The sequence below is a fragment of the Sinohyriopsis cumingii genome, chromosome 7 (genome assembly GCF_028554795.1).
Source record: "Sinohyriopsis cumingii isolate HCF-2022 chromosome 7, ASM2855479v2, whole genome shotgun sequence".
Taxonomy (NCBI): Eukaryota; Metazoa; Mollusca; class Bivalvia; order Unionida; family Unionidae; genus Sinohyriopsis; species Sinohyriopsis cumingii.
The window spans coordinates 24,853,399-24,878,258 of record NC_142967.1 but is presented as its reverse complement, the minus strand read 5'-3'; the positions used below and the strand labels follow the sequence as shown (position 1 = coordinate 24,878,258).

Here is a 24,860-nt window from a genome sequence, read left to right as displayed (position 1 = left end):
ATTTCAAAAGATAATGATTTAAATGTTTGAGAATCTTTTCTGCGATTCAAGTTTTGTTGATTAGGTGTAATAAGAGTTAAAGCCAGGACTCTACAGTAATATGCCAGTTGGGTTAGCAGTGGAAAAACATTTATTCTAAAACAGACAGCACCTTGAGGATTATGAGATATTATTCAATGACTTGCGAATTTAAATAATTTGATCCGATTATGTGAAACTTTCAAGGCTTTTAGTGATATTCTCCTTTCATGGAATTTACTTTGAAGTAAAAAAATAATTGATTATTAGAACTGTGATTCTTCAGTGATACTAGCATAGCACATAAGCACATGAGAACCTTCTTTCAGAATACCTTTGAATAGTTCACAGATTAATGTGAAATTGATTGGTAAATTTAGGATAACATTCTAAGATTTCAAGTACTCTTAAGTTATTATTTTTTTCTTCACTTTGTTTGATTTTGCATTTTAGGGAAATAGATTTATATTTGGGAAAATTGAATCCTTTTTGGGTTTTACCTTGTCTTGTTACTTAGTTTAAGCCCCTAGACATAATATACACAACATATAACTATGTGTGAGTACTTGTTAAGGCAGTTGCTGGTATTATGGTGAATACAGTAAGTTTCCAATGAAGACATAAACGTGTCAATTTGTCTCCTTTGAAATTAGTATCAGCCATCTGTGGCTAGCACAACATGAACTTATTTACAAAAAGGTTGATGTTTTGCCATGTCTAGGTACTTGGAAAACAGCATATTTCTTACAGGTACATAATCAATTGATTTCTTTTTGGTATACAGTAACTACACATTTCTATTTCTAAAGATCCATGCTTGCAAAACACATATGACCCCTTCCCCATTCAGCCAAAATGAATTTGAAGTCCAAGAAGCAGAAAGAAAGAAAGAAAGAAAGAAATACATGCCTATAACATTTCAATTACCTATGTCAAATCACAAAAATGCAGAAGACTAAAGACTGCAAAAGGCAGAGCTATTTGAATGCTTATTTTCACAAGGTCATAATTAATACCTGTTACATATATGTTATCTTCTCAAGTTGCAAAATTTCAAAATCTGTAACTGTATCTGCACTTTTTGCATATTTTACTTTTAAAATCTTTCTTGGGAGAGCCATAGCATGTTGCAGATAGTTATCACATGGGTAGCTAATGTCCCAAGTCTGGTTACTTTCAATCCATCTGTATTGGAGATATGGTTAAAGACAGACAGATGTATGGATGGACAAAAAGGATATTATTGTCCCTTGCTAAAGTGGGATAAAAAGAACAAATAGTTAAAATGTTTGAAAACCTCACAGCTGACTGATGTATGCATATAAAAATACCTACTAATTTTCATTTTCCAAGGTCAAGTGGCTTGCATGTAATCTCATCATCATGTTTTTCACCAAATAAAATAAGCATAATACTGATTTTCCAAAAAATGCAAAATCTGTACAATTGGCATAAAAGTCTAATCAAATGATCCAAATGAGAACTGTCTATTGCTTGTCTGCATAAAGTGACTTTTGTATAATTATGCTAAAAGGACTAATCCAGGATGGGCAGACAAATGCCTTGATTTGCAGACAGATGGGATAAATTAAAAGTCTCTGTTGCAATTAATGTGTGGAACAAAAAACATATTGGTACACTGCTATAAACATATCAACATCACTGCTAAAAACATATTGGTAACACTGCTAAAACATATCAGTATCACTGCTAAATACATCTACCGGAAACACTGCAATTCATTGATTAATACTGCTATTGAATGATGACCTGCAAATAAATCTGAATGTTGCAGAATACTGAGTGTCGGTTGAATACTTATCCCTCTGCTGTCCTGTTTTGTACCACCCATCCCCAAAACTGTTCCCTTAGGGCCAAATTCCTAGATGCAAAAATACAATCAGGGGACAAAGACAGCTGCATATCATCTTTTCAAGCTAATTATGTGTATACATAATTATAGGATGGGTACCTCATGATTTTCTAAATTGTGACCAACAGGCCACAAGTGTATGCCTTGAGGATGGGATTACCCAGAGGCTACAAGGATAAGCCCCTAAGAAGGGATGAACCAGAGGCAATAAACACATTCAAAATCTCATCAGATGTGCTGACACTTGTATCAGTACTCACATGCAACAATTCTCAGCCATGAGTGTCTCTTAACTGTGGTGCTATTTTTAATTTATGTAAATCAACCCAATCCCACCCTGCCCTGCACTGTCAAGCAGAGTCTGCAATAAAATTTTAAAACTGTTTTATACTTCTACAGACCATGCCCAATGATACCTCAAGTCTTTTAGTCTCCATTGACTGGTGTAGGATGAACGGTGACATGACTCATGCATGCTGTGTGTGTGTGTGATTTGGATTTTTAACTTAGCTTTGACAATTTTCAGTCCTATTGCTATGATGTCTGCAGTGTGGCAGTTTATAGTGATGTCAAGCACTGGGGCATCATGCCATAGACATGTAGCATGATGTCCCACCCTGTCGCATTATCCTGACACCAGGCCAACCAGTCCTAACACTAACCTCTTAATGCTGATCGCCAAGTGAGGCCGCAGCTGTTAGTACCATTTTTATAAGTCTTTGGTATGACTCGGCTGGGGATCGAACCCATGACCTCCTGCATCTATGGCGGACTCTCTAACCACTAGGTCTCCGGAGCAGTGCTCATGCATGCTGTTACAAATATTTAATTTGTATCATGTGCTTGACCTTTGTCCATAATTGAGGGTTGAGGTTTGGCCTACATGACTTTTGTCATTTTTTTAAAAAGATGCTTACATGTATTTGACTTCAAGGCCTAACCTTATTTACGAAGTCAGAATGTTCTTGAAGCAAACTTGTTCGAAACAAACACTACTTTGGGATTATTGTGAATTTGTTCAAAGACATTCTGTATCATATTATCATGATACAGCAAGACTATTGGTACATCAGTACATTCAATATTGAATTCATCTGGAACTTTCTAAACTTTTGGACTTGTGATAGAAAATTTAGGATTATTTGGGATTTAATTAAAAATACCAAAACTTTCTCTTAATCCTTTACATCATGCAAGTACCTTTGGATGCCTCTACTCCATTCTTATGCAAGCACCTTTTGACGCCTCTACCTGATTTGCATGGAAGCACCTTTTAACACCTCTACAACATTTTCATGGAAGCGCTTTTCGATGCCTACTGCCATTTGAGTGGGTTTTCGTAGTGGCAGCTTCATGGAAAATCCCCTATTAGATACTACATTCATTGCTACGAATGACCATTACATCAGATCATGTGGTGGCTGTTTAAAATCTGGTCAAAATATGCTATTTAAAGTGGGTCGTATTCTCCACTCTCCAAAAAGGAAGCCAGGGATTTTGTTCAGTACTTGAGTTTTCATGATTAGAATCACAACTATGAAAGCTTCAATAACTTATGTAAAGGATATCATATTGATGCAGGCAGCAATTAGTTTTTATAAATTATCAAATTCAGATGATTTAGTGATGTAGACACAGACAAAGAGCTTGTAATTTTGAGTATGAGAAATGGCAGCTACAGTTGGTCACGCGGCTTCACCGACGAATTCTCTCAAGAGTTTAAAGCACATAAAAAAGTCTTCTGTGAAAAATAACTATACAGCTATAAGGACTGGATTTTACTCTTAAATCTTGTTATACATAATATGTGTACCAAAAATGTAAAACAGTTAAAACTGCTGTTAAAGACACATATAATACACAGACTACACTGCTTAACAGTTAACTTGCAGGCCTATATGTATGGAGTCAAATAGGTAACAGGTATTTTATTTATAGTGCACTGCACTGGACAACTTTGCTACATGTATATCGATGGGCTAAAAAGCTATACACTTTATGAGGTAAAGGGTTAAATGTTCACTTGTGTAACCTAGAGAAATAAATTTATTTGTAGATTTTGTTCACTTGTTGGTTTTGCTGCTTTCTGTTACTTAGTGTAAGACCGCAGAGTCCTAACAATGCATGCAGGATCACATAATCAATGCCTTTTCTTTTCAAAAAAAGGAAAGGGATAATAATATTTTATCAAAAATCTCTAAGTCTAACGGCAAAGTTTGAAGCAGTTTTTGCATCCATCATGCAATCTATGTGAAAGTGTTCCCCTTGACTTACCTTTATTTCCAACAAGGGCTAGATGTGGCATCTTCTCCGTACCACAAACTTTCTTTACCATGTTATACCAGTCCTCCATATTTTCAAAACTGGAGTAGTTTGAGATATCATACACCAACAGCGCGCCCTGAAAATGCAATTTGTTCATAACAGCAAATCTTTAGAAGTGAGATAACTATCAGTCAGAAAAGCATTTTACTTGCAGCCAATAAATTGCATATTCAGTCCTTTGATTCCACGTTGTATTTAAAGAAAAATAAAGTAACCTTGACAACAGTAACATGCCTCAGCTCAGCTCTTTAGGTCTGCTATTTGTGGTAAATATGGCTGATAACAGCAAATACTGTTGAAAATGAAAAGATAACAGTAAATGATGACGATGATGATGTTGTTGCTGTTGTTGTAGGGTTTAACAAGATAGGTTATACATGGCAGCCAGTATAAATGGTGGAGGAAGAACCTGAGAAAACCACAGAAAGAACCACCGACCCATGAGAAGCCACTGGATGATGATGATGATGATGAAATTTTGCTGAAATGGCATTATCATGCAAATGTTTGACTATTCCTTTCAAAAATAAGATGATTTCAATTATATCTATCATAAGCTACAACTTGTAAGAATCATCTACAGATGACATATCACCATATCCCTAGCTTATATAAAGACATGAATATTCTAGAGATAATGTATCACCCTATTCCTAACTTATATAAAGACAAGAATATTCTAGAAATGACGTATCACCCTATCCCTTGCTTATATAAAGACAAGAATATTCTAGAAATGACGTTATCACCCTATCTCCAAATTTTACAAAGTCCAGAATATTCTAGAAATGACGTATCACCCTATCCCTAGCTTATATAAAGACAAGAATATTTTAGAGATGACGTATCACCCTATCTCTAGCTTATGTAACAACAAGAAATATCCCTTTGTTCCAGCACTTGAAATATATACTACTAACAGCCAAACTTTGTTCATTTGTAACAGAAATATTTGTTACTGAATGCTTTAAATTCTACGTATCAAGAGACACCCATACACAGCTTGATTACTGATGGACAAAGTGGTAACTATATCACACCAACATTACATACAGGGGCATAAAATATTTGTGTTAAGTCATTTTCATCTTATTTACTTTTCTTTAGTTGCAGCAATTGCTAAAACTGATAAGAAATTGAAAAGAAAAATCTTTCTCTTTGAATTCAAGTTCTTTGTTCCTAATATCTGCATTTCAACAATAATAATGTATACATCTCAACAGGTTCTGAGGTTCCAAAACAGTAAAATATTTTCTACATTCCCAAAATGTAAGTTAATTTTTGAAAAATAGTTCACAAGTCTATCATATTTGTGTTTGCTTAAAGGCAAATCAAAATTTTGATAATAAGATCAGGATTTTTTCCAAATTTAGTTCTATCTGCTTTTGTAAAACAAACTGGCCCCAAACCAATTTTATTATACAGCTTAGGACAGCTTTAGTATTACAGTGTCCCATAAGCCATTCCATATCATATACAATGTAAAGGGAAGAAATACATTGTCCCATGAGCAGTTCCATATCATATACAACAATGTAAAGGGAAGAAATACATTGTCCCATGAGCAGTTCTATATCATAAATAACAATGTAAATGGAAGAAGTACATTGTCCCATAAGCCATTCCATATCATATACAACAATGTAAAGGGAAGAAATACATTGTCCCATGAGCAGTTCTATATCATATACAACAATGTAAACGGAAGAAGTACATTGTCCCATAAGCCATTCCATATCATATACAACAATGTAAAGGGAAGAAGTACAGTGTCCCATGAGCAGTTCCATATCATATACAACAATGTAAATGGAAGAAGTACATTGTCCCATGAGCAGTTCCATATCATATACAACAATGTAAAGGGAAGAAATACAGTGTCCCATGAGCAGTTCCATATCATATACAACAATGTAAATGGAAGAAGTACATTGTCCCATGAGCAGTTTCATATCATATACAACAATGTAAAGGGAAGAAATACAGTGTCCCATGAGCAGTTACATATCATATGCAACAATGAAATGGATGAAGTACTGATCTCCCATGAGTATTTAAATATCATATACAAGTATGTAAAGGAAAGATATATAGAATTCACATGAGTCGTTCCATACCATATACAACTATGCAAAGGGAAGAAGTACAGAGTCCGATAAGCAGCTGTATATTAGGAGTAAACTGACTTTTAAATGTCAAATTCAGGAGTTACATTCAGATTCTTTCTGAGTGAATGGCGATGGTTGATACTGATATCATGTGGTGTTTGTTCCATACTCACCTTGAAGGATATCAACAACTCACTGAGAGTCATATAGTAGATTAGGGTGCTGACAAAAAATGCTAACAAATGGTGTTTGATAAATGCTCTGCTATAGGGATATCAGCAACTTAACAAACGAAACATATGGAAATCCACAAAGACAACTGGCAAATTACCTAACCACTTGTTGCTGTCATGCGTACCTTATTTTGATTTCTGACAGCATATCCGGCATCATCTTCATCAAACTGGTATAATTTATGCAATATTTTGCATTACATGGGAGATCTGTGTAATTTATGCAATACTTGCATTACATGGGAGATTGTAATTTATGCAATATTTTGCATTAAGTGGGAGGTCTGTGTAATTTATGCAATTGCATTAAGTGGCAGCTCTGTGTAATATATGCAATATTTTGCATTTATTGGGAGACTGTAATTAATGCAATATTTTGCACTATGTGGGAAATCTATGTAATTTATGCACTATTTTGTATTATGTGGGAGATTGTAATTTATGCAATATTTTGCATTACATGGGAGATCTATGAAACGTATGCAATATTTTGCATTAAGTGGGAGATTGTAATTAATGCAATATTTTGCATTACATGGGAGATCTATGCAATTTATGCAATTGCATTAAGTGAGAGCTCTGTGTAATTTATGCAATATTTTGCATTACATGGGAGATCTGAGTAATTTATGCAATTGCAATAAGTGGGAGCTCTGTGTAATTTATGCAATAATTTGCATTACATGGGAGATTGTAATCACTAATAAGAATGGTTTAAAAAATGAGTTTGTCTTTGATATAAATATAAAGGTATCAATCTAAATGGAGTATAGCTCTGAAACGATGAGGCCAGTACTCAAGTACAAAAATAAACCCTAATAATTCCTAGATATCTTTTTAATATTAATGTTAAAATGTTTAAGCACAAATTTCTGACTTCATCCTACCTGACAGCCATAAATATAGTTTTCCAACATTTTGCCTCCCATAGTCTGGCCTCCAATGTCCCAAACTTGCATAGCTACATGGACATTGCCTGAAACGGAATGAAGATTTTAAAAACACAAACATCCAAAATGCTTTTATGTAGGCACCAATGCATATGCAGTACCAGTATATTGTATCAATACAGCTTAAGAAACTTTCCGATGGGGAAATGGCAGTATATTTTATCCATACAGTTTTGGAAACTTCCTGATGGGGAAATGGCAGTGTATTTTAACAATACAGCTTTGGAAACTTCCTGATCAGGAAATGGCAGTATATTTTACTCATTCATTTTTTGGGAACTCCCCAATGGGGAAATGGCAGTATATATTACCCATGCAGCTTTGGAAACTCCCTGATAGGGAAATGGCAGTATATTTTATCCTATCAGCTTGGAAAAGTAGCAGAAACCTTTAGTGCAAGAGCAGTAGGTGGTTGGCATGGCAGTCCAACTTTCACTGACATCTCACCTCTGTTTGTGTGTGTTCAAGTCTCAGGCTTGACAATATGGATATGAGAAAACTTGCCAGTAGTTTCACATGGCTTGGTTGTTCTTGGGGTTTTCCCCAAGTTTTTCCTCCACAGGATATACTGGCTGCCATGTAAAGCCTATCATGTGCTGAAAAATAAACCCACAACAACAGCAATGATACAAGAAAGACTTGATTTATTTGTTGTCATCAAAATTATCTATTTATATGAGTGTGTCAAATAAACACAAATACAAACTCTGTAATTGTATATTTGTATAGCAAAATACACCTGATAACTAATTTTTATGCAATACAAGAACTGTCTTTTCATTTAAAATAGTTTACCTCAAAATGGCCTTTCTTTTGTGTACTGCATGTGGTTACTGTTTATAAGACCACTCCTGTGGCCTAGTGGTTAGAGCGTCCACCTCGGAAGCGGGAGGTCGTGGGTTCAAACCCCGGCCGAGTCATACCAAAGACTTACAAAAATGGTACTAACAGCTGCCTCACAAGGTGCTCTGCATTAAGAGTTTATTGTAAGGACTGGTAGGCCTGGTGTCAGGATAATGTGACTGGGTGGGACATCATGCTACATGTCTGCAGCATGATGTCCCAGTGCTAGACATCACAATGAACTGCCACACTGCAGACATCATAGTGATATGACTGAAAAATTGTTAAAGGTACGTTAAAAATCCTAATCACATACATAGACACACACACACACTGTTTATATGAACAACATTCCCACAAACTGACAGGTAATAAAGGAAAACAATACAACTTTCAATTTGAAGAATTATGGAAAATGTTGTTTTAAATAAGTCATGAATGAAAATATAAAACAGAAAAGTTCGATGATAATGAATTATCACAGTCTGAAAAGATTAATAAAATAAAATTGTCATAAACACCACTATTTATGTATATATAGCAATTGGTAGTATGACTGAAAACATGCACTGTGTCAAATGTGTATATCTCATTTATCACACCCATACTGTGTCAGTTTTCTTAGGCACTGGGACAAATGTGTACCTCACATTTATCACACCCATACAGTGTCAGTATTCTTATCCAATGGGACAAATGAGTAGATTATATTTTTAAATTATTATTGTTTGCAGGTAAACATGTTTAATTGGATTAGGATTCAGAACATTGATTTTCTCCTTTGGAATTCTTTGTGTACCTGATGTTTGCCATGTTTTTTTAATACTAAATTGTTAGTAATAGACATGATCTTGTTAATAACTTGGAATGTTTTAGAAATGAACTTTTGACCCTCATTCTGATAATCTTTTAGTGTCTCGTGTTTTTAAAATAAGGTTATTTATATTAGAATTTGAAGTCAAATCAGTTTTTTAGTTATGTTCAATTTTAATCTGAGAGGATTTATTTATTTCAATTATTAATTGGAATTACAAAGTGCTCACTAATACTTTCAGACTATATCACTATTTTGATATTACTGTCAATTCATTTAGAGACATTTTGAACTGTATCATTGTGATACATCCAGAATGTTAGCACATCAACACTATTTCAGGCTATTGGTACATCAGCACATTCATGATTGGAATTAATTCAGAACACCAATGGAATTTATTTTGGAATATTTAACACTCCTGGACTTGTGAAAGAACATTTAGAACTAATGGGGATTTAATTCACAATACTTTAAGTTCCTTTTAAATTTTCACTTTGTCTTCTTGGGAAATAAATTATAAGTTGAATTTTACAAAACTTGTAGGTTTTAACACTTTTCTGTTACTTCATTTAAGACCATAGAATCATAACAAAAATTTCATGGCAACCCTCCAAGTAGTTTAGGAGAAGTAGCAGTAAGAAACAAACAAGCTGAAGGATGAAGCGAAATAGATTCCCATAAGCTCCTCTTGTCTATGACTAGTATAAAAAATAATAAAAAGGGAGTCGGAGATGATTAAGATGACATAATGAACCCAAAATTCACAAATATAACCGTATCTGCACCAGGATAAACCATTTTTGTTGTGACACTAAAATTCTGCATCAAAGCAGCATTAACAATTTTATTAGTAACCCCAACCCCAATTAAATGTATATGCCTAGTTAAACCAAAATGAAAAAATGGTTGTGTATATTCATAAACAATCCCCCAACTATGTCCACTCGTTTCAAATCTCTATCTTAAATGGCATTGGACATGTGTCCACATTAGCAGGATCGCAAGGTCATATTATGTCTTAATTTCTACTTTTTTTGAGAGGCATAGGAATAATAATTTTCGTTGACTCACTATTATTATCATTAGAGCAATGGAACAGAAAATGCAGTACCACACATCGGTATGGATCTACTATTTATACTGTCAAAGCTTTGTGAAATAAGACAAGGCAGTGCCACACTTTGGTATGGACTACCATTCATACTGAAAGTGTCATGGGAAATGAGCCAATGCAGTGCCACACTTTGCCATGGGCCTGCCATTTACATGGTTAGTGCCATGGGAAGTGAGACAAATTCAGTGCCACACTTCCATATGAGAATCGATGGATTCAATTCTCTTCATTTCCAAGACATGCCAAACTGGTATGAAAGGTTCGCAATCCTGACTTTCTTCACTATAACAAAAAAAGACAAAGCCATTTACCTGGCAAAACTATCCGCTTCAGGAAGAAGTCTAGACCTATCGTCTGCCTGTACTGCTTTCCAAATTGCTCCTGAGCATATCTTGAGGCCAGGGATGTCTGAAGAAAATTTAAAATATTGTATTAATCTGGCACAATCATGTTGTAAATAAACTATTTTACAATGAATGCAACATTTTTAATATGCTTAAGTGTCCTCTGGATTGTCAAACATGTATAGAAAGCATATACGGACAGTTGTCTGGATGGTTCTACAAGTATTGGGGTCATACATGGCTAGTTATCTGGAATATTATACACGTACAGAGATTAAATATGCCTAGCTGTTTAGATTGTTATACATGTATAAGGTCCATACATGTCTAGTTGTCTGGATTGTTATACATATATAGGGTTCATGCATAGCTAGTTGTCTGGATTGTTATGCATATACAAGGATCATGCATTGATAGCTGTCTGGATTGTTATACATATATAAGGATTTGATGTCTGAGAGGTACCATTTTCATCTGGGACATACATATCAAATTAAGTCTTTTCTGAAAACCCTCTGTCAATAAAAAGACTTTCAAGATGACACCAATGTGGTCATGTAGGATGTTTGACTGGGATCATTTCATTCCGGATTAACCTTGATGGCAAAACATTTCTTTGGGTGAAAATCCCATGTCAATAACCTTTCCAGAAGTAGCAACAAGAAGATTTTTAAGATGAAAACTATGACTGCCATATTTTTTATCACTGTGTCGCTATTTTCAATCAGTACCAACTAGACATCACAATTAATTTCTGGTGATAACCTCGTGTGAAAATAATTTTCAATTCTGGAGGAGTACCAATACATTTAACAAGATTTATAAGATGGCTAACATGCTAGCCTTACAGATTGGCAAAATCCTCATTTAGTACCAACCTGACCTCATAAAAAGTCTTGGTAAAATTCAAATGCTGATATGAATTTCCATCTTGGAGAAGTAGCAATAACATTTTCAAGATGACTGCTAAAGTTGGACATTAGATTTGCACAATTTATGTTACATCAACAACAAGAAACTCTTCTAGTGAAACCCCATGATGATATGACTTACTATTCAAGAGAAATAATAATGACAACATTTTTCAAGATGGTTGTTGTGGTGGTCATACTGGATGTCAGATCATTTAGGACCAACTACAAATCATAGAAATATGGCCATCCATTCAGGTGGAGAAACATAAACAAGATTTTCAAGAGCATCAGTATGGTGGCCATATTGACTATTCAAGATAGTTGCATTTTGCAAAGCTTTCTGAGAATGATCACATAATCCAAAACTTTAATTTTTTTCTTTGTCCAGCCTAGTGCTGTCCAAGCTTTTTGACACCATGGGCCAATGAAAAATGTTTTTCTTGAAGCTAAGGGCCTCAGCAGAAAACTGAAAAGCAATGAATATATAGCTGTTCGAGCTCTGGCAGGCATTTAAAATCAGCCCGGGCTGCGGGTTGGACAGCACTGGTCTAGACAATAAGTTGGAATTGACAGCCAGCCATTTCAAAGTGTACAAATGATTCCAATTTAAATCGCTGCTACATCTGGGATTTGTACAATCGGAAATTCAAAATGTATGACTGTGCAGTGGCCAGTTGTGGAAGTTTTATTCCAGCACAAACTTTGCGAAATATTTTTTTTAAATAGTTTTTTTCCTTTTCATTTTATTTAAATTTGTAAAACGAAAATTATTTATAAATACCTTTTGGTTTCAAGAAAATCTGGGCTTTTCATGGTCCATAGACAATATTTTGAATTTTCAAAGTGTTTTCAAGGCCTTGACTTACAAATTCATGTTTCAAGGCTTTTCAAGGTCCGCTACAGACCCTGAATACTCTATAATAAATTTTGAGCTTTTCATAGAACTTTGAGGGCTATTTAGGATTTAATTCACAATACTGTTCTTTTTACGTTTTAACTTTGTATTTTAGGGAAATAAATTATGTTCAGTTTTACAGAACTTGTTGCATTTTCACTCTTTTCTGTTACTTAGCTTAAGACCATAGATTCATACTAAACATGGGGAAACTGGTGACAGGTTAGAAATTTTAAACTGATGAACAAAATGACAAAGTTGTGTGGTTTTTTTATATTCTTGATGCTTTCTATTTGTTAAGATCAGTAGGGGGATACAAACTATTGGAGAGGAAGGCAAATACTATAGTCATGTGACTAGTAATACAAAATGTAGAGCACCAGGTCAAATTTCATCAATGCAACAGTTTTGCATGTTTCTTAATAAATTATAAATGTTGCATTTTATGAGAAGACATATCATCTTATCAATTTCATGCACTGAATGTAAAGTCATTATTTCTCATGGCACTAAGAATAGTTACTGTAATAATCGTTTGCTAGGCCCAGTAGTAAATATGAACCCTATGCAAACACTGTGCAGTTTCGGTAAGTTACAACTTTTGACATACATTGCATTCTTATCTCACATTCCAAAATAAATATCAAAATGTCTAACATAGGGTGAGAAACCTCAGAGGAAACTCAGACTAGACCTATAGATTAAACAACCTTTGTCAGAGTTTCCTCTGACCCTTGTCACCTCATGTTTGATATTTGGACATTTATGCTGGGGTGTTGGGTCAAAGTCCATTCCCTTTCGAAAAGTTGGAATTCGCCGACACCATTTAGTGTTGGCATGGGGTAGCCGCTTACCAACCAGCCCAGCAAACTTGAACGACCTTTCATCGTGATATACCTGCATGAATTCGATAGGAATATGATTTATTTTCTTGGAAATTGCGATCACAGCATTTGTTCTGTCTTTAATCCACTGACAGACGAGATGAAAGTAAATCGTTGCTGAAATTTTACCTGGATCTGGCCATTTGCATTCCTAAGCACGTAACTACACAACTCTCGTAACCTACATGTCAATGACATCAGAGGACATATAGTCGTGTCGTGCTGGCGAATTACAACTTTTCGATAGGGAATGGACTCTGACCCTACACCCCAACATAAATATCCAAATATCAAAAATGGGGTGGCAAGGGTCAGAGGAAACTCGGGCTAAAACGACTTGTGGGAGAAATTAAGGGTGCGAATGAGACTGTGGGTGTAGGCCTAACACTCTACAAACTTAACAATTACAAACATAAATAGATTCCTTGTTGATCTGATATGCGTTAGTTCTGTGAACCGAAATCTTTCGACTTGATAAAGACAGCTGACGTGGAAGTAAACTCACCTTTCCTGAGGCACCATCTCCCAAGATAACAACTTTAATCTGCTTGTCAGGGGCTTCATCCTCAGAATCAGACATTTTGACTAATGACTATCAAGTAAATGTTAAGTCCAGCGTTGTTAAGTTTCAACTGGTCCTTAAATTTTGCTCTACATCTTATTTTTATAATCTTACAAATCCTTTCTTCTGGTTGGAAAAACTTTTGATTACAATGTTGCTTCGCGACATGAAGCAAAATGTATATTGAATGGCAGAAAACACCAACAGTCTATTTCAATTATATTAAAAATGTTGAAATAATAATTATTATAAATTATCAATTATTAATAATATTACTAATTTTCATTTCGAATTTTCATGAATTGGTATAAGACTTTAATTTGAGATTATTTAAGGGAAACTACTCTTCCAGTATGAGCCATCTTCGAAAACTCTTTTGCGTGTGAAATTCAATTTAGTCAGCCGAGAAAATGGACAACACGGCAAGCCAGCCGGCGTTATCATCTTTATATACAGATTTAAACAAATTTGGACAAAATCAAGACTATGAACGGGCTCTTAAGACAGCAAATAAAAGTGAGACATCTTACACATAACGATACTTTATTGTAGAACATTGCAAAGATAAACAACTGAAAAAATTCGTCGTGTAACAAATGATTGAAACGGTACCATCTGGATACTTGTGTGTGTGTGTGTGGGGGGGGGGCGCTATAATTGCTTACAGTATACTTATACACATGTACTGTACGTATACTAATAATAAAGGAGGACACTTCTCTGCCTTCCTGCACGACTGCTTAAAATTCATCGCAGCTATGTCGAGGTATACTTCGCTTAACGCAATAAAATTGGGTACTGTGTTTTGCACGGGCATTCGACTTGTTATACCTACAGAAAATGCTATTTAATACCACACCTTTAAGGAATGCCAGGCCATTTTCCTATGCTACTGGTCAACATGGCCATGATGGTGCCCGCTTAATAGGCAAATACTGTAATGGAATACTACCCGTTATCAGTCGACTGAAAATAAAGTTATCAGTAGGCGTAGTACAGCAGTATAGGTCGACCAGTTGAAAGGATAGTATTCCATTCAGTTTGTTGCACTTGCATATTAAGCAGGCATAATGATTAGCATATGGACTGGTTACATGTTTCGACTCTTGGTCTTAAATTATGTAATAGAAAGAAAGTGAAACCAACAGTTCTAAGTTGATTCAACCACAGGTGTCTGACGTTTATCAATAAAGTACGGCAAAATCTCTTACAACATGAAATCACCTTATTGGTAATATAAATGAACACAAAGATTGCAATGGTGACTACAACCCTCCGCTTGATTTGACTTTTCTCATGCGTCTTTTATCGCTTTGGAATTGCAAGAAGACTAAAAAGCTACACATATACATTCAAATTACAGTGATGTACCAACGCATAACTCTCAGATGATCATCGCATGAATCCAATCTGGTTGTTGTTGATGTAGGGCTTAATGCCATTTTTCAGCACAAAATAGGCTATACATGGCAGCCAGTATTAATGGTGGAGGAAGAACCCGGAAAGAACCACCGACCCACGAGAAGCTACCGGCAAGCTTTCTCACATACCCACATTGGATGAATCAGAGACTGGAACCCACGCAGACAGAGGTGAGATGGCAATGATCTGTAATGGAGAGCGCTTTAGACCACTTGGCCACTCAGGGCCCCTGAATCCAATCTGGCGAATTAACCTTTATTTTCACCATTACGGTCACAAACCCTTTCTATTCGAATCCACCAGACGGAAGTAGCCCATTCTGCCATGGGCTGAATAACATAATGAAAGTAATTTCACAAGATAAAATGTTTAGCTTGCTTTTTATTTCAGATTGTACCATTTTATAATTTTATGTAAATTTTCAGACCAGAAATATGTAGTTAAAGTTCGGATAGTAGAAATAACGGTTGATGATGTCATCACACTTCAAATATTAAAAATGGATGCTGGACCCGGTAGATTAAAAAAATGTGTTTGATTGATTTTCTAGAGGTTGCCACTTGGTAAGATCATCTGTTGCTTGTATTGATATTTTTTCTTAACAGAAAATAATAGTGGAAAAGAAAATATGTTACTTGTATGAGAGATGTACTATTTATTATGATGATGATGATAATGATTGAGAGAAAACAAACAGTAGGAAAGGAGTATAGGTGATACTTTATACCACTGATTAGCCATTAATGATGATGGGGATGTGTGAGTTTGTGAGAGAGAGAGAAAAAAATTATTCTGACGGATAAAATCAATATGTAATATGATGTGTTACAATTAATGATGATGTGAGAGAGAACACAATGATTCTTGTATGATTTACCAATGATGATAGAGCAAAGGCAGATGACGAATGAAAAAATTACTCATATGTAGCATTTATGGTAATACTGACGTTAGAGAGGTACAAATGATACTTTACCTGATAATTATACCATTGATGATGATGATGTGAAAAATGTGGTGGTAGGATAAAAAAGTTACCATGAATGATACATTTACCACATATGACAATGAAAAAGAAGACACTTGTGAACACAAATTTGTTTACTAGAGATTTACATTCATTAATAATGACAACAACAGTGAGAGAAGAGAAACGTGTTTCACTGTTTAATACCTTGCTCGTGCCAATGATATAAAGATTTGTACCAAAATTATAATAGTTCATCTAATACCTGAGTAATTTCTTTCAGAGGTCCGGGAAGGTTACAATATTTAATCTTCAAAACTACTTCCCTCCTCTCTCTCTCTCTCTCAAATACACACATGTATGTTGTTGTTGTTGTTGTGTGGTTTAACACCATTTTTCAGCACACGATAGGCTATACATGGCGGCCAGTATTAATGGTGGAGGAAGAACCAGGGAAAAGCCCGGAAAGAACCACTGACCCACAAGAAGTTACTGGCAAGCGTTCACACATACCCACATTGGCTGAATCCGAGACTTGAACCGCTGCAGACAAGAGGTGAGATGGCAGTGATCCGTAACGGAGAGCACTTTAGACCACTCGGGGCCCCATGTATGAATGCATGTATATGCAGAGTGAGAGCATTTTATTTACAACTTTTGAAAATAGTAGTAATATAATATTGTGCCATGTTCGGTACGATTATTAGATCCTAACGCATATTACTGCAAGTTAGGAACTGATAGAATGGGCTACTTCCTTCTGGTGAATTCTGTAGAAAGGGTTTGTGACCAGTATCTGGGAAATAAAATTGTGCACATTTTTTCAACTAGTCTGTTTATTTATTATACTGTACACTTATGTTTATGGGTCATGACCCGTAAGTCATTTGCACAGAAGAAAATATATCACTGAAGCAATCACAGTCTTGGTCAATTTAATCCAAAGAGACTGGAAGTATTGTCCTCCCAAGAAGTGTAACATATCACACAATACAACAGAAAAACTTTGAGTAAAAGTTAAAGCTGTATTGATTAATCGGCCATACTCATAATCGGGCCGATTATTAGAACAATCGGTATCGGTAGAAATAATCGGTGCCAATATAAACAAATTTCCAAAATATAAATTCGATCATAACACTTATCTTGACATGGCTTAAATTTTAAATCAGAATTAAACAGTGGAAATTAAGGAATAAACATTTGTTTTGGGGATTAATTGAAAGACAGTATATTTTTAAAAGTAAATACTTTTTAACACTCTTGTTATAAACTACTGCTTTTTGTCTGCACACAGCAAATTATCAATACCATTCACACACTCATCCCAATCACAGCAGCCAATGAGGCCTTATGTGGCTGTTGAACTTTCAGCAGGTAGCTAGACAGATTAAATAGGTGGCGAAATTTTCAACTACTATTAAACTGTGACTCACTATAGTTAATCTGTTTTTTAGCCAGTACTGCAATGCTGCTAATCATCGAATAACGGTTGGACGCTGAAGCAGCTGAATGCTGACATACAAATATTATGCAGCTTTAATATTGTCATGCCAGTGCCAGTGACATTACCCCTGAGTACCCCAGCTGCTTAGCTGCTTCAGTGCATGACTCGCAGTGTGGTGCCTGCATCCATCTTGCCACGTGGACAACTTAGTAGTTTCTTACTTGATTTAAAGCATTGTTTCAAGAGAGCCAATCGATTGGATTATTAATATTGACTAGTGATTGTACACTGTTAAATATGCTACCAAGATTATGCATAATGTCGAACTCGAAACAATCAAGTTTAGTCTGGAATTACTTCAGAGTAAATGCAGTTGATGAGTCCAAAGCAAATTGTACACTTTGCAAAACATGCATTTCCAGAGGTGGAGAGGATTCTAAAAACTATATGACATCAAATCTTGTCCAGCACTTGAGCATCATCGAACATGCCCTGTTTCTGGCAGATAAAAGCAGTCATTTGCATTTGATGACCCAAGAGTTATTAATTGGCACAAAGCTATTGCAGAGCTCATGGCAGTAGATGTGCAACCATGTTCCATAGTTGAAGACATTGGATTTTGATGTCTGATGGCCAAGGCAGAACTGCGCTATAAAATTCCAAGACAGAAGTACTTTTCCACATTTTTGATACCTGACATTCATAAGGCAATACATAGCAAGGTGTGTGATTTAGTTTCTGCCCAATCTGACCTTAGCTTGACCTCTGATGCGTGGTCAAACCTGTCCATCAGTGTAGCCTTGTTGACTCTTATGGCACACTGGCTGACAAAAGACTTTCAGGGAAATGGGTAATTTTAGCAGCAATGCCTCTTGATAAATCACACAGGAGAATATTTTGGAGCAAACTGGACAAATTATGCGAGGAATACAACATTCTCAAAACTCAGCCATGTTCTTCAGTGTGACGGAGGTGCAAACATAGTTAAAGCAATGCGTCTGGCTGAAAACAACAGCATCAGCTGTTTTGCACACATGCTGCAACTCGTCATTGATGTCATTCTGTTGCAGCTGTCATCTTGGATCCATGATTCAAACATTGCCTATTCAGTGAAGAAGTGTTCCGAGCAAACAGCTGTTTAGTAGCGTAGGCCAGATCTTTTTGGATTGTTACTTGGCTTGAAGGGAGAAATGTTACTGTTGCTTAAATACAACCTACCTCAACTATTCTTTCAGTATTAGCTGCAACCAGCGTACAGTGACATCTAACTTTAGTCTTAAAGCTTGCGTATTATTAATTTTAATTATTATTGGGCTATCGTTATTAACATTTTTTTAGTTATTTATTGAAATCTAGTAATGGCAACCTGCATCACTGAATGTAAGTTAAAAGACTAGCTTACTACATTTTCATTCATTTATATCTTGAATTAGCAAACCATAAGATTTATCAGTGTTAGTTTTTCAAGTTTTATGTTTGTGTGATCATTGTTTTCTATAAATTGCAATGTACTTCTTATCCAGTTTGTTTGTTTTTGTATAGAAGTTCAAATTCACTTGTTGCATAAACAACCTTGTTATAACTCACTCGACAAAATACCTTTATACTAATAGGTTTATGTTTCTGAACTAGTCATTGTTATAAAACAAATAATAATGAAATAATCTGTCTCATAATCGGTGTCAGCAATTTTAATAATCGGCTATATGGGGTATCGACACAATTGATAAAAAAATGACATCCGTACAGCTTTAGTAAAAGTTGCCATGAAAAACTCTGTAAGGTACTTGAATTAGCAAGGAGTTGACATGGTGTCACATTTCGAACCATGAGATGTTCTTGTGTCATTTGGGAGTCAGGGTGTCACTGTTTCCTTTACCCTCAATTGTGCTTCAGAGACCCCCAAATTTTTCGTATGTTCAGGGCTCGAATTTAACACAAATTTCTTTGTAGCCAAAAGGACAAGTATATTGAGAAATTTACTAGTCCTGCCAAGTCTTTACTAGTCCTGTTCATAAAGCAATGTCACAGCTTTCATGTATATTTACCGATTCAATTTTAAAGTTCGCACAACTCACAACAAAACTGGATGTTTTCTCTGTGTGTCTTTATGCGAATTGCGTACACCAGTTACACCACATAACGTTCCTTTCCTCGTCATAATTCAGCCATTCACTGTCTTTTGTCCATTTCTTCTGAAATTTTCCATTACGCTTTTCCCTATCATAAGATTTATTCCGAATCATTCTCATTCAACTTTTCCTCTTTTTTGTTTCCGGTGGATGAACACCTTCTATCAAATGCCACATTTTGCCTGTCTTATAAGGAGGGAATTGTGCCTTGTTTTGAAATAAAAGATGTTATAGTATAGCTGACGCGAATTATTTAAAGCCAGAAAAGGAATGGCACAGTGTCCTTTATATAAGATATAAGGAAGTCAGAGCAAGATACATGTTTCAAAACACGTGTCTTTGCCCCCTCCCACAATTAAATGGCCTCTCCCTAACAAATACTTAACTTCAGCGGATGTTCTGCATGATCAAAGCAGAGGCTATTGTAAACACTGTTTTAAAATATTACAATCAGAAGATAGTGTTAGTTTCAGCTTGGAAAAGGTGTGTTCCCATCAAACGAAGCCATCTGACACTCGGCGCATTGTATTTAACAGCTCCAATTATGGTATCATAAGTCGTAAGTTTGGTAATTGTTCCTAATTAATTGAACCGCAAGGTATTGTTGAAAATAATAATAAGGCGGAAAATTTTCAAATCTTAGATGCCCATGCTCAGAGATTTTAATTCCCAACAAATGTATAGCATTCTGCTTGGATGTATACATGTGTATTCAATTATTTGTTCATTCTTGTAAGGGAAAAATATAAAAACTATTCTTATCATAATAGAAGAAGTAGTTGTATGGAAAGGATGTGTCAATAACGTAATCGTAATAAATTGATCTAATTCTTATAATTATTTAGAGGGAAATGTACAGTATGGAGTTTCCTGTTTGTGACTGTTGGAGCGTTTGGGTAGCGAGCAAAAAAAAAACCTTAAACGAAAAAACATGCAAACTAATTTCTTTGAATAGTTCTTTTGTGTGGTATACCGCTTTGTAGTTTGTTACTGTGGTCGAGTGAATGAAGTGTGATACCACGTCATTTTTTCATTTAATTCATTATCAGATTAATTAGGATCAATTACCAAACTTCCATTGTTAATGATGGGACCATAATTTGCGCTGTTAAGTGAAATGCACAAAATCAGATGGATTCTTGTCATAGAAACGCACCTTTCCGAGGCAGAAATTGACTTCATGTTCTCATGCTAATATGTTATGATTGTGTTTACAATGGCCACTGCTTTGATTCTACAGAACATCTGCTAAGTCAAGTCTTTATTAGGGAATTGCATAAACAAACGCTGACTATTGATAACCGAAACTTACTAGCCCATCGAACTATTAACATTATGAAAGTTACTAGTCCAATAGGAAATCTGCTAGCCTCGGGCTAGCAGACTACCGCTAATTTCAATCCCTGCATATGATCCCCAGTTTTTATACAAAATTCGTTTTTACTCTTACTCCTAGTTCTGCCATCACGGGTTTTAGACTCTTAGTCTTGCACCCCTAGGGGATACGCTTAGTTTTCTTCTTTTTACTGTTAAAATCAAGTGTCTGTGCATTAAAGGTCTGCCCTTATCAACTTTTTTGTAGACTATTACTGAGTATCATGTAAACCGTATGTGAGCCTGTTCTCTTGAATAAAATACTGCTCAAAGAAAGTAAGGTGAGCATTCTTGAAATAGGTGTCTCATTGAGTCTTATACAGTTTATTTAAAAACTTATATTTCATTTAAATCTGTTTGAGTTCATCAGGATTTTAAAGGTGGAAGTATAAAATTATTGATCTTGCATAGACTGAAGCACCTTTTTAATGAAGTTAGTAGAAGCATGTCTTAAGTTACAATAACTAGTGTAACCTCTTTTCTCTTTTTCTGAACTGCTTCGGTGGCCTAGTGGTTAGAGTGTCTGCCTCAGATATGGGAGGTTGTGGGTTTGATCCCTGGCCGAGTCATACCAGAGACTTACAAAAATGGTAAAAGCAGCTGCCTCACTTGGCGCTCAGCATTAAGAGGTTAGTATTAGGACTGGTTGGCCTGGCGTCAGGATAATGTGACTGGGTGGGACATCATGCTACATGTCTGCAGCATGATGCCCCAGTGCTAGACATCACTATAAACTGCCACATTGCAGACATCGTGGTAATATGACTCAAAATATTTTAAAGCTACGTTAAAAATCCAAGTCACACACACACTCTCTTTTTCTCTATCTCTCACTTTCTCAGGCATGACTTCAAAACACTATCTCTGTCTATCTGTCTCTCTCTCTCTTTTTTTCTTGTGGCCAAATGGCCACTGTACCAGATAATCATTCAGAGACAGTTAAACCCATCCGCTGTGGGGTTATTAGCAGCTTTCTTTGTTGAAGATTCTGTACAACCTTCTTTTATTGTGTCAGTGTTTATAGTCGGGATCTGACCCCTCTTTTAAAAGTAATTATCCAGTACAATTGAAATTTTGCTCAGAATTATTTAATCCCTTTAAAGTCTACTAATTCCGAACCATAAACTTATTCTTTACTATCATGTCCTATTATGACAGCATTTGAACATTTTAGAGAACCACGATCATGTCAAGTTTGAATGACTTGTATCTGTACATGTACTTAAGTTCACATTGCCATCAGAAGTGGAAGAAATAATGTATTCAAGGTGAAATTTTCATTACATGTACACATTTAAGGAATTGATTGAGTCTGATTCAAACCATATCCATGTCCAGCACCTTGTTTGTACATTTTGTCGATAAAGGAGTGTTTCCATAAGTTGCACCTGGTTTGTACATTTTGTCTATAGGGAGTGTTTCCATATGTTGAACCTTGTTTGTACTTTTTGTTCATTAAGGGGTGTTTCCATATTTTGCACCTGGTTTGTACATTTTGTCTATAGGGAGTGTTTCCATATGTTGCACCTTGTTTGTACTTTTTGTTCATTAAGGGGTGTTTCCCAGAGAATCATTAAAAGGCATAGTTACCACCTTATCCATAGGCACCTGCAGTGCAGTTTAGCATTTTGCACATCGATATGCAGTCAGTTTCTGTAATGGATATATGTGATATTCAGGATTTCATTCCATCTGTTTGTATTTCATTTTCAGGTTATACTGAGCTTTTTAAGTTAATATGGCTGACCACTTGCTCAAATTGACCATTTTCATTTTAATGTTTAAAAAAATTACATTTCAGGCCATTTTTTTTTTCTCATTTTTCAAAATTAATGGGTGTTTGGTTGATGGAGAGTTTATTCATGTTTAAGAAGAAACTATTCTGGACCCAGAAGTATAACTCAGTTTTAACGTACTTTTGATTTACCAAGGTTTAAGTCATTTGGGGTTTCATTAGTGTATAGGCAAATCCATAGGCAAAACCCAAACTCACTTGTGCCTTTTATATTTTGTCAACTATGGCAGGTAAAAAGATTGAAATTATATGACAAGTTTCGTGAATTTCATTTGAATGAGCACAAATTTGAGATTCTATTTATCTTGTCGCTTAAAAAAATTTGGTTTTGTTACCAACCTGCAGGATGTTGTAACAAAATGGCTTTGGAACACATTTAACTATTTAGGTCATTGTGCCTTTCCTTTGTATGGCTTTATGGTGTCATTTGTGATGAGATCTTATAAAACAGTAGTCTTGTGATAAATATATATGTGCCTTTGCATAAAGTTAGAAGTTATGATTCAGGATCAAAACGCATGACAGCTTGATGGTGATGGTAGATGGTACTGCTAATGTAGTTTGGATTAATTAGAATAAGCATATATATTGGGATAAACAATATTAACTAGTTTTATTACAGTTTTGCAAGAAGCCCCCACGGAGACTGCAGCATTTCAGTGCAAAGTTGTGTGTTTGATTAAGCTGGACAAGTTTTCGGAGGCTCTCAACTTAATCAACAAGGAGAAGGCATTATCAAGGTAAGTGACATTCACATGTACTGTATTAGAGATATTTTCCCATTTGTATTATTATGTCATTTTATGATGAAGTAGCTATGAATTATCTAAAATGTCTGGATGGTCTAGAAATATTTATTAATGAAGTATTAATTAGAAATAGTTTTTATTAGGTTTTTTTCGATACTGAGAATAAGGATGTAATGTATGTAAAACTGAATTAAAGTAACTGAAAATGAACTTCACTTCTTTGCCTCATCAAAATAATTTTCTCACCACGTACCTGACATACTTTGAAAGTCGTGAAAACAGTGATGCATGAATATATTGCAGTTTGCAAGAGCATCATTGGATTTTTAAAGTAGCTTTTAAAAAAATTCAGTCATATTGCTACGATGTCTGCAGTGTGGCAGTTTATAGTGATGTCTAGCACTGGGGACATCATGCTGCTGACATGCAGCATGATGTCCCACCCAGTCACATTATCCTGACACCAGGCCAACCAGTCCTAACACTAACCTCCTAATGCTGAGCACTAAGCGAAGCAGCTGTTAGTACCATTTTTGTAAGTCTTTGTTATGACTCGGCTGGGGTTTGAGCCCACGACCTCCCGTATCTGAGGACACTCTAACCACTGGACCACCAGAGCAGCAATTACTTGGTAAGAGCAAATGGCAAATATTCTTTGCATAACTAAATGTGCCAGTGTTTGTGAATTTTAGTAGCTTTTATAACTAAATGTGTCAGTGTTTGTGAATTTCAGTGGACTGAATAGGTAAATGTATCTATGTGTGAATTTCATTGGCCTGAATAACTAAATTTTGTCATTGTTTGTGAATTTCAATGTCCTGAATAACTCAATGTGTCCATACAGTTGTCCCCCTCATATAGGGCCACCCCTTCTGTGCCGGGAAAGTGGCCGTATAAGACGGTTGGCCTTTCCAGAGGGGAATTATATTTGTGAGATGTGTATGTATATGTGTATATAGTAGGAAAGCTACATATAACTTTAAGCAATTAATATTTTCATTTAAAAGAAGCAATAATTATTAAAATATTCTTCTTGTCTCAAAAACAGAGTTATTTCAAGGTAGCTTAAATTATTAGTTCATATTCTTAGGTGT

General features: G+C 35.4%; 2 protein-coding genes across 2 annotated transcripts in view; one reads left to right on the top strand and one right to left on the bottom strand.

Annotated features, from left to right (window-relative positions):
- LOC149794907 (ras-related protein Rab-28-like) overlaps positions 1-14,038 on the bottom strand; it is a 29,333-nt gene extending 15,295 nt beyond the window's left edge. Inside the window, exons 1-4 of the mRNA XM_089964548.1 lie at positions 13,824-14,038; positions 10,593-10,689; positions 7,445-7,533; positions 4,166-4,292 (exon numbers count right to left, since the gene is read on the bottom strand). Coding sequence (XP_089820674.1) covers positions 4,166-4,292; positions 7,445-7,533; positions 10,593-10,689; positions 13,824-13,898 — 388 coding nt within the window. The 5' untranslated portion in view covers positions 13,899-14,038. The remainder of the gene's footprint in view (positions 1-4,165; positions 4,293-7,444; positions 7,534-10,592; positions 10,690-13,823) is intronic.
- A 213-nt stretch (positions 14,039-14,251) lies between these two features.
- The window catches only part of LOC149794906 (signal recognition particle subunit SRP72-like), a 70,047-nt gene continuing 59,438 nt past the window's right edge, over positions 14,252-24,860 (top strand). The window contains exons 1-2 of the mRNA XM_089964547.1: positions 14,252-14,396; positions 23,640-23,757. Of these exons, the coding sequence (XP_089820673.1) occupies positions 14,291-14,396; positions 23,640-23,757 (224 nt within the window). The 5' untranslated portion in view covers positions 14,252-14,290. The remainder of the gene's footprint in view (positions 14,397-23,639; positions 23,758-24,860) is intronic.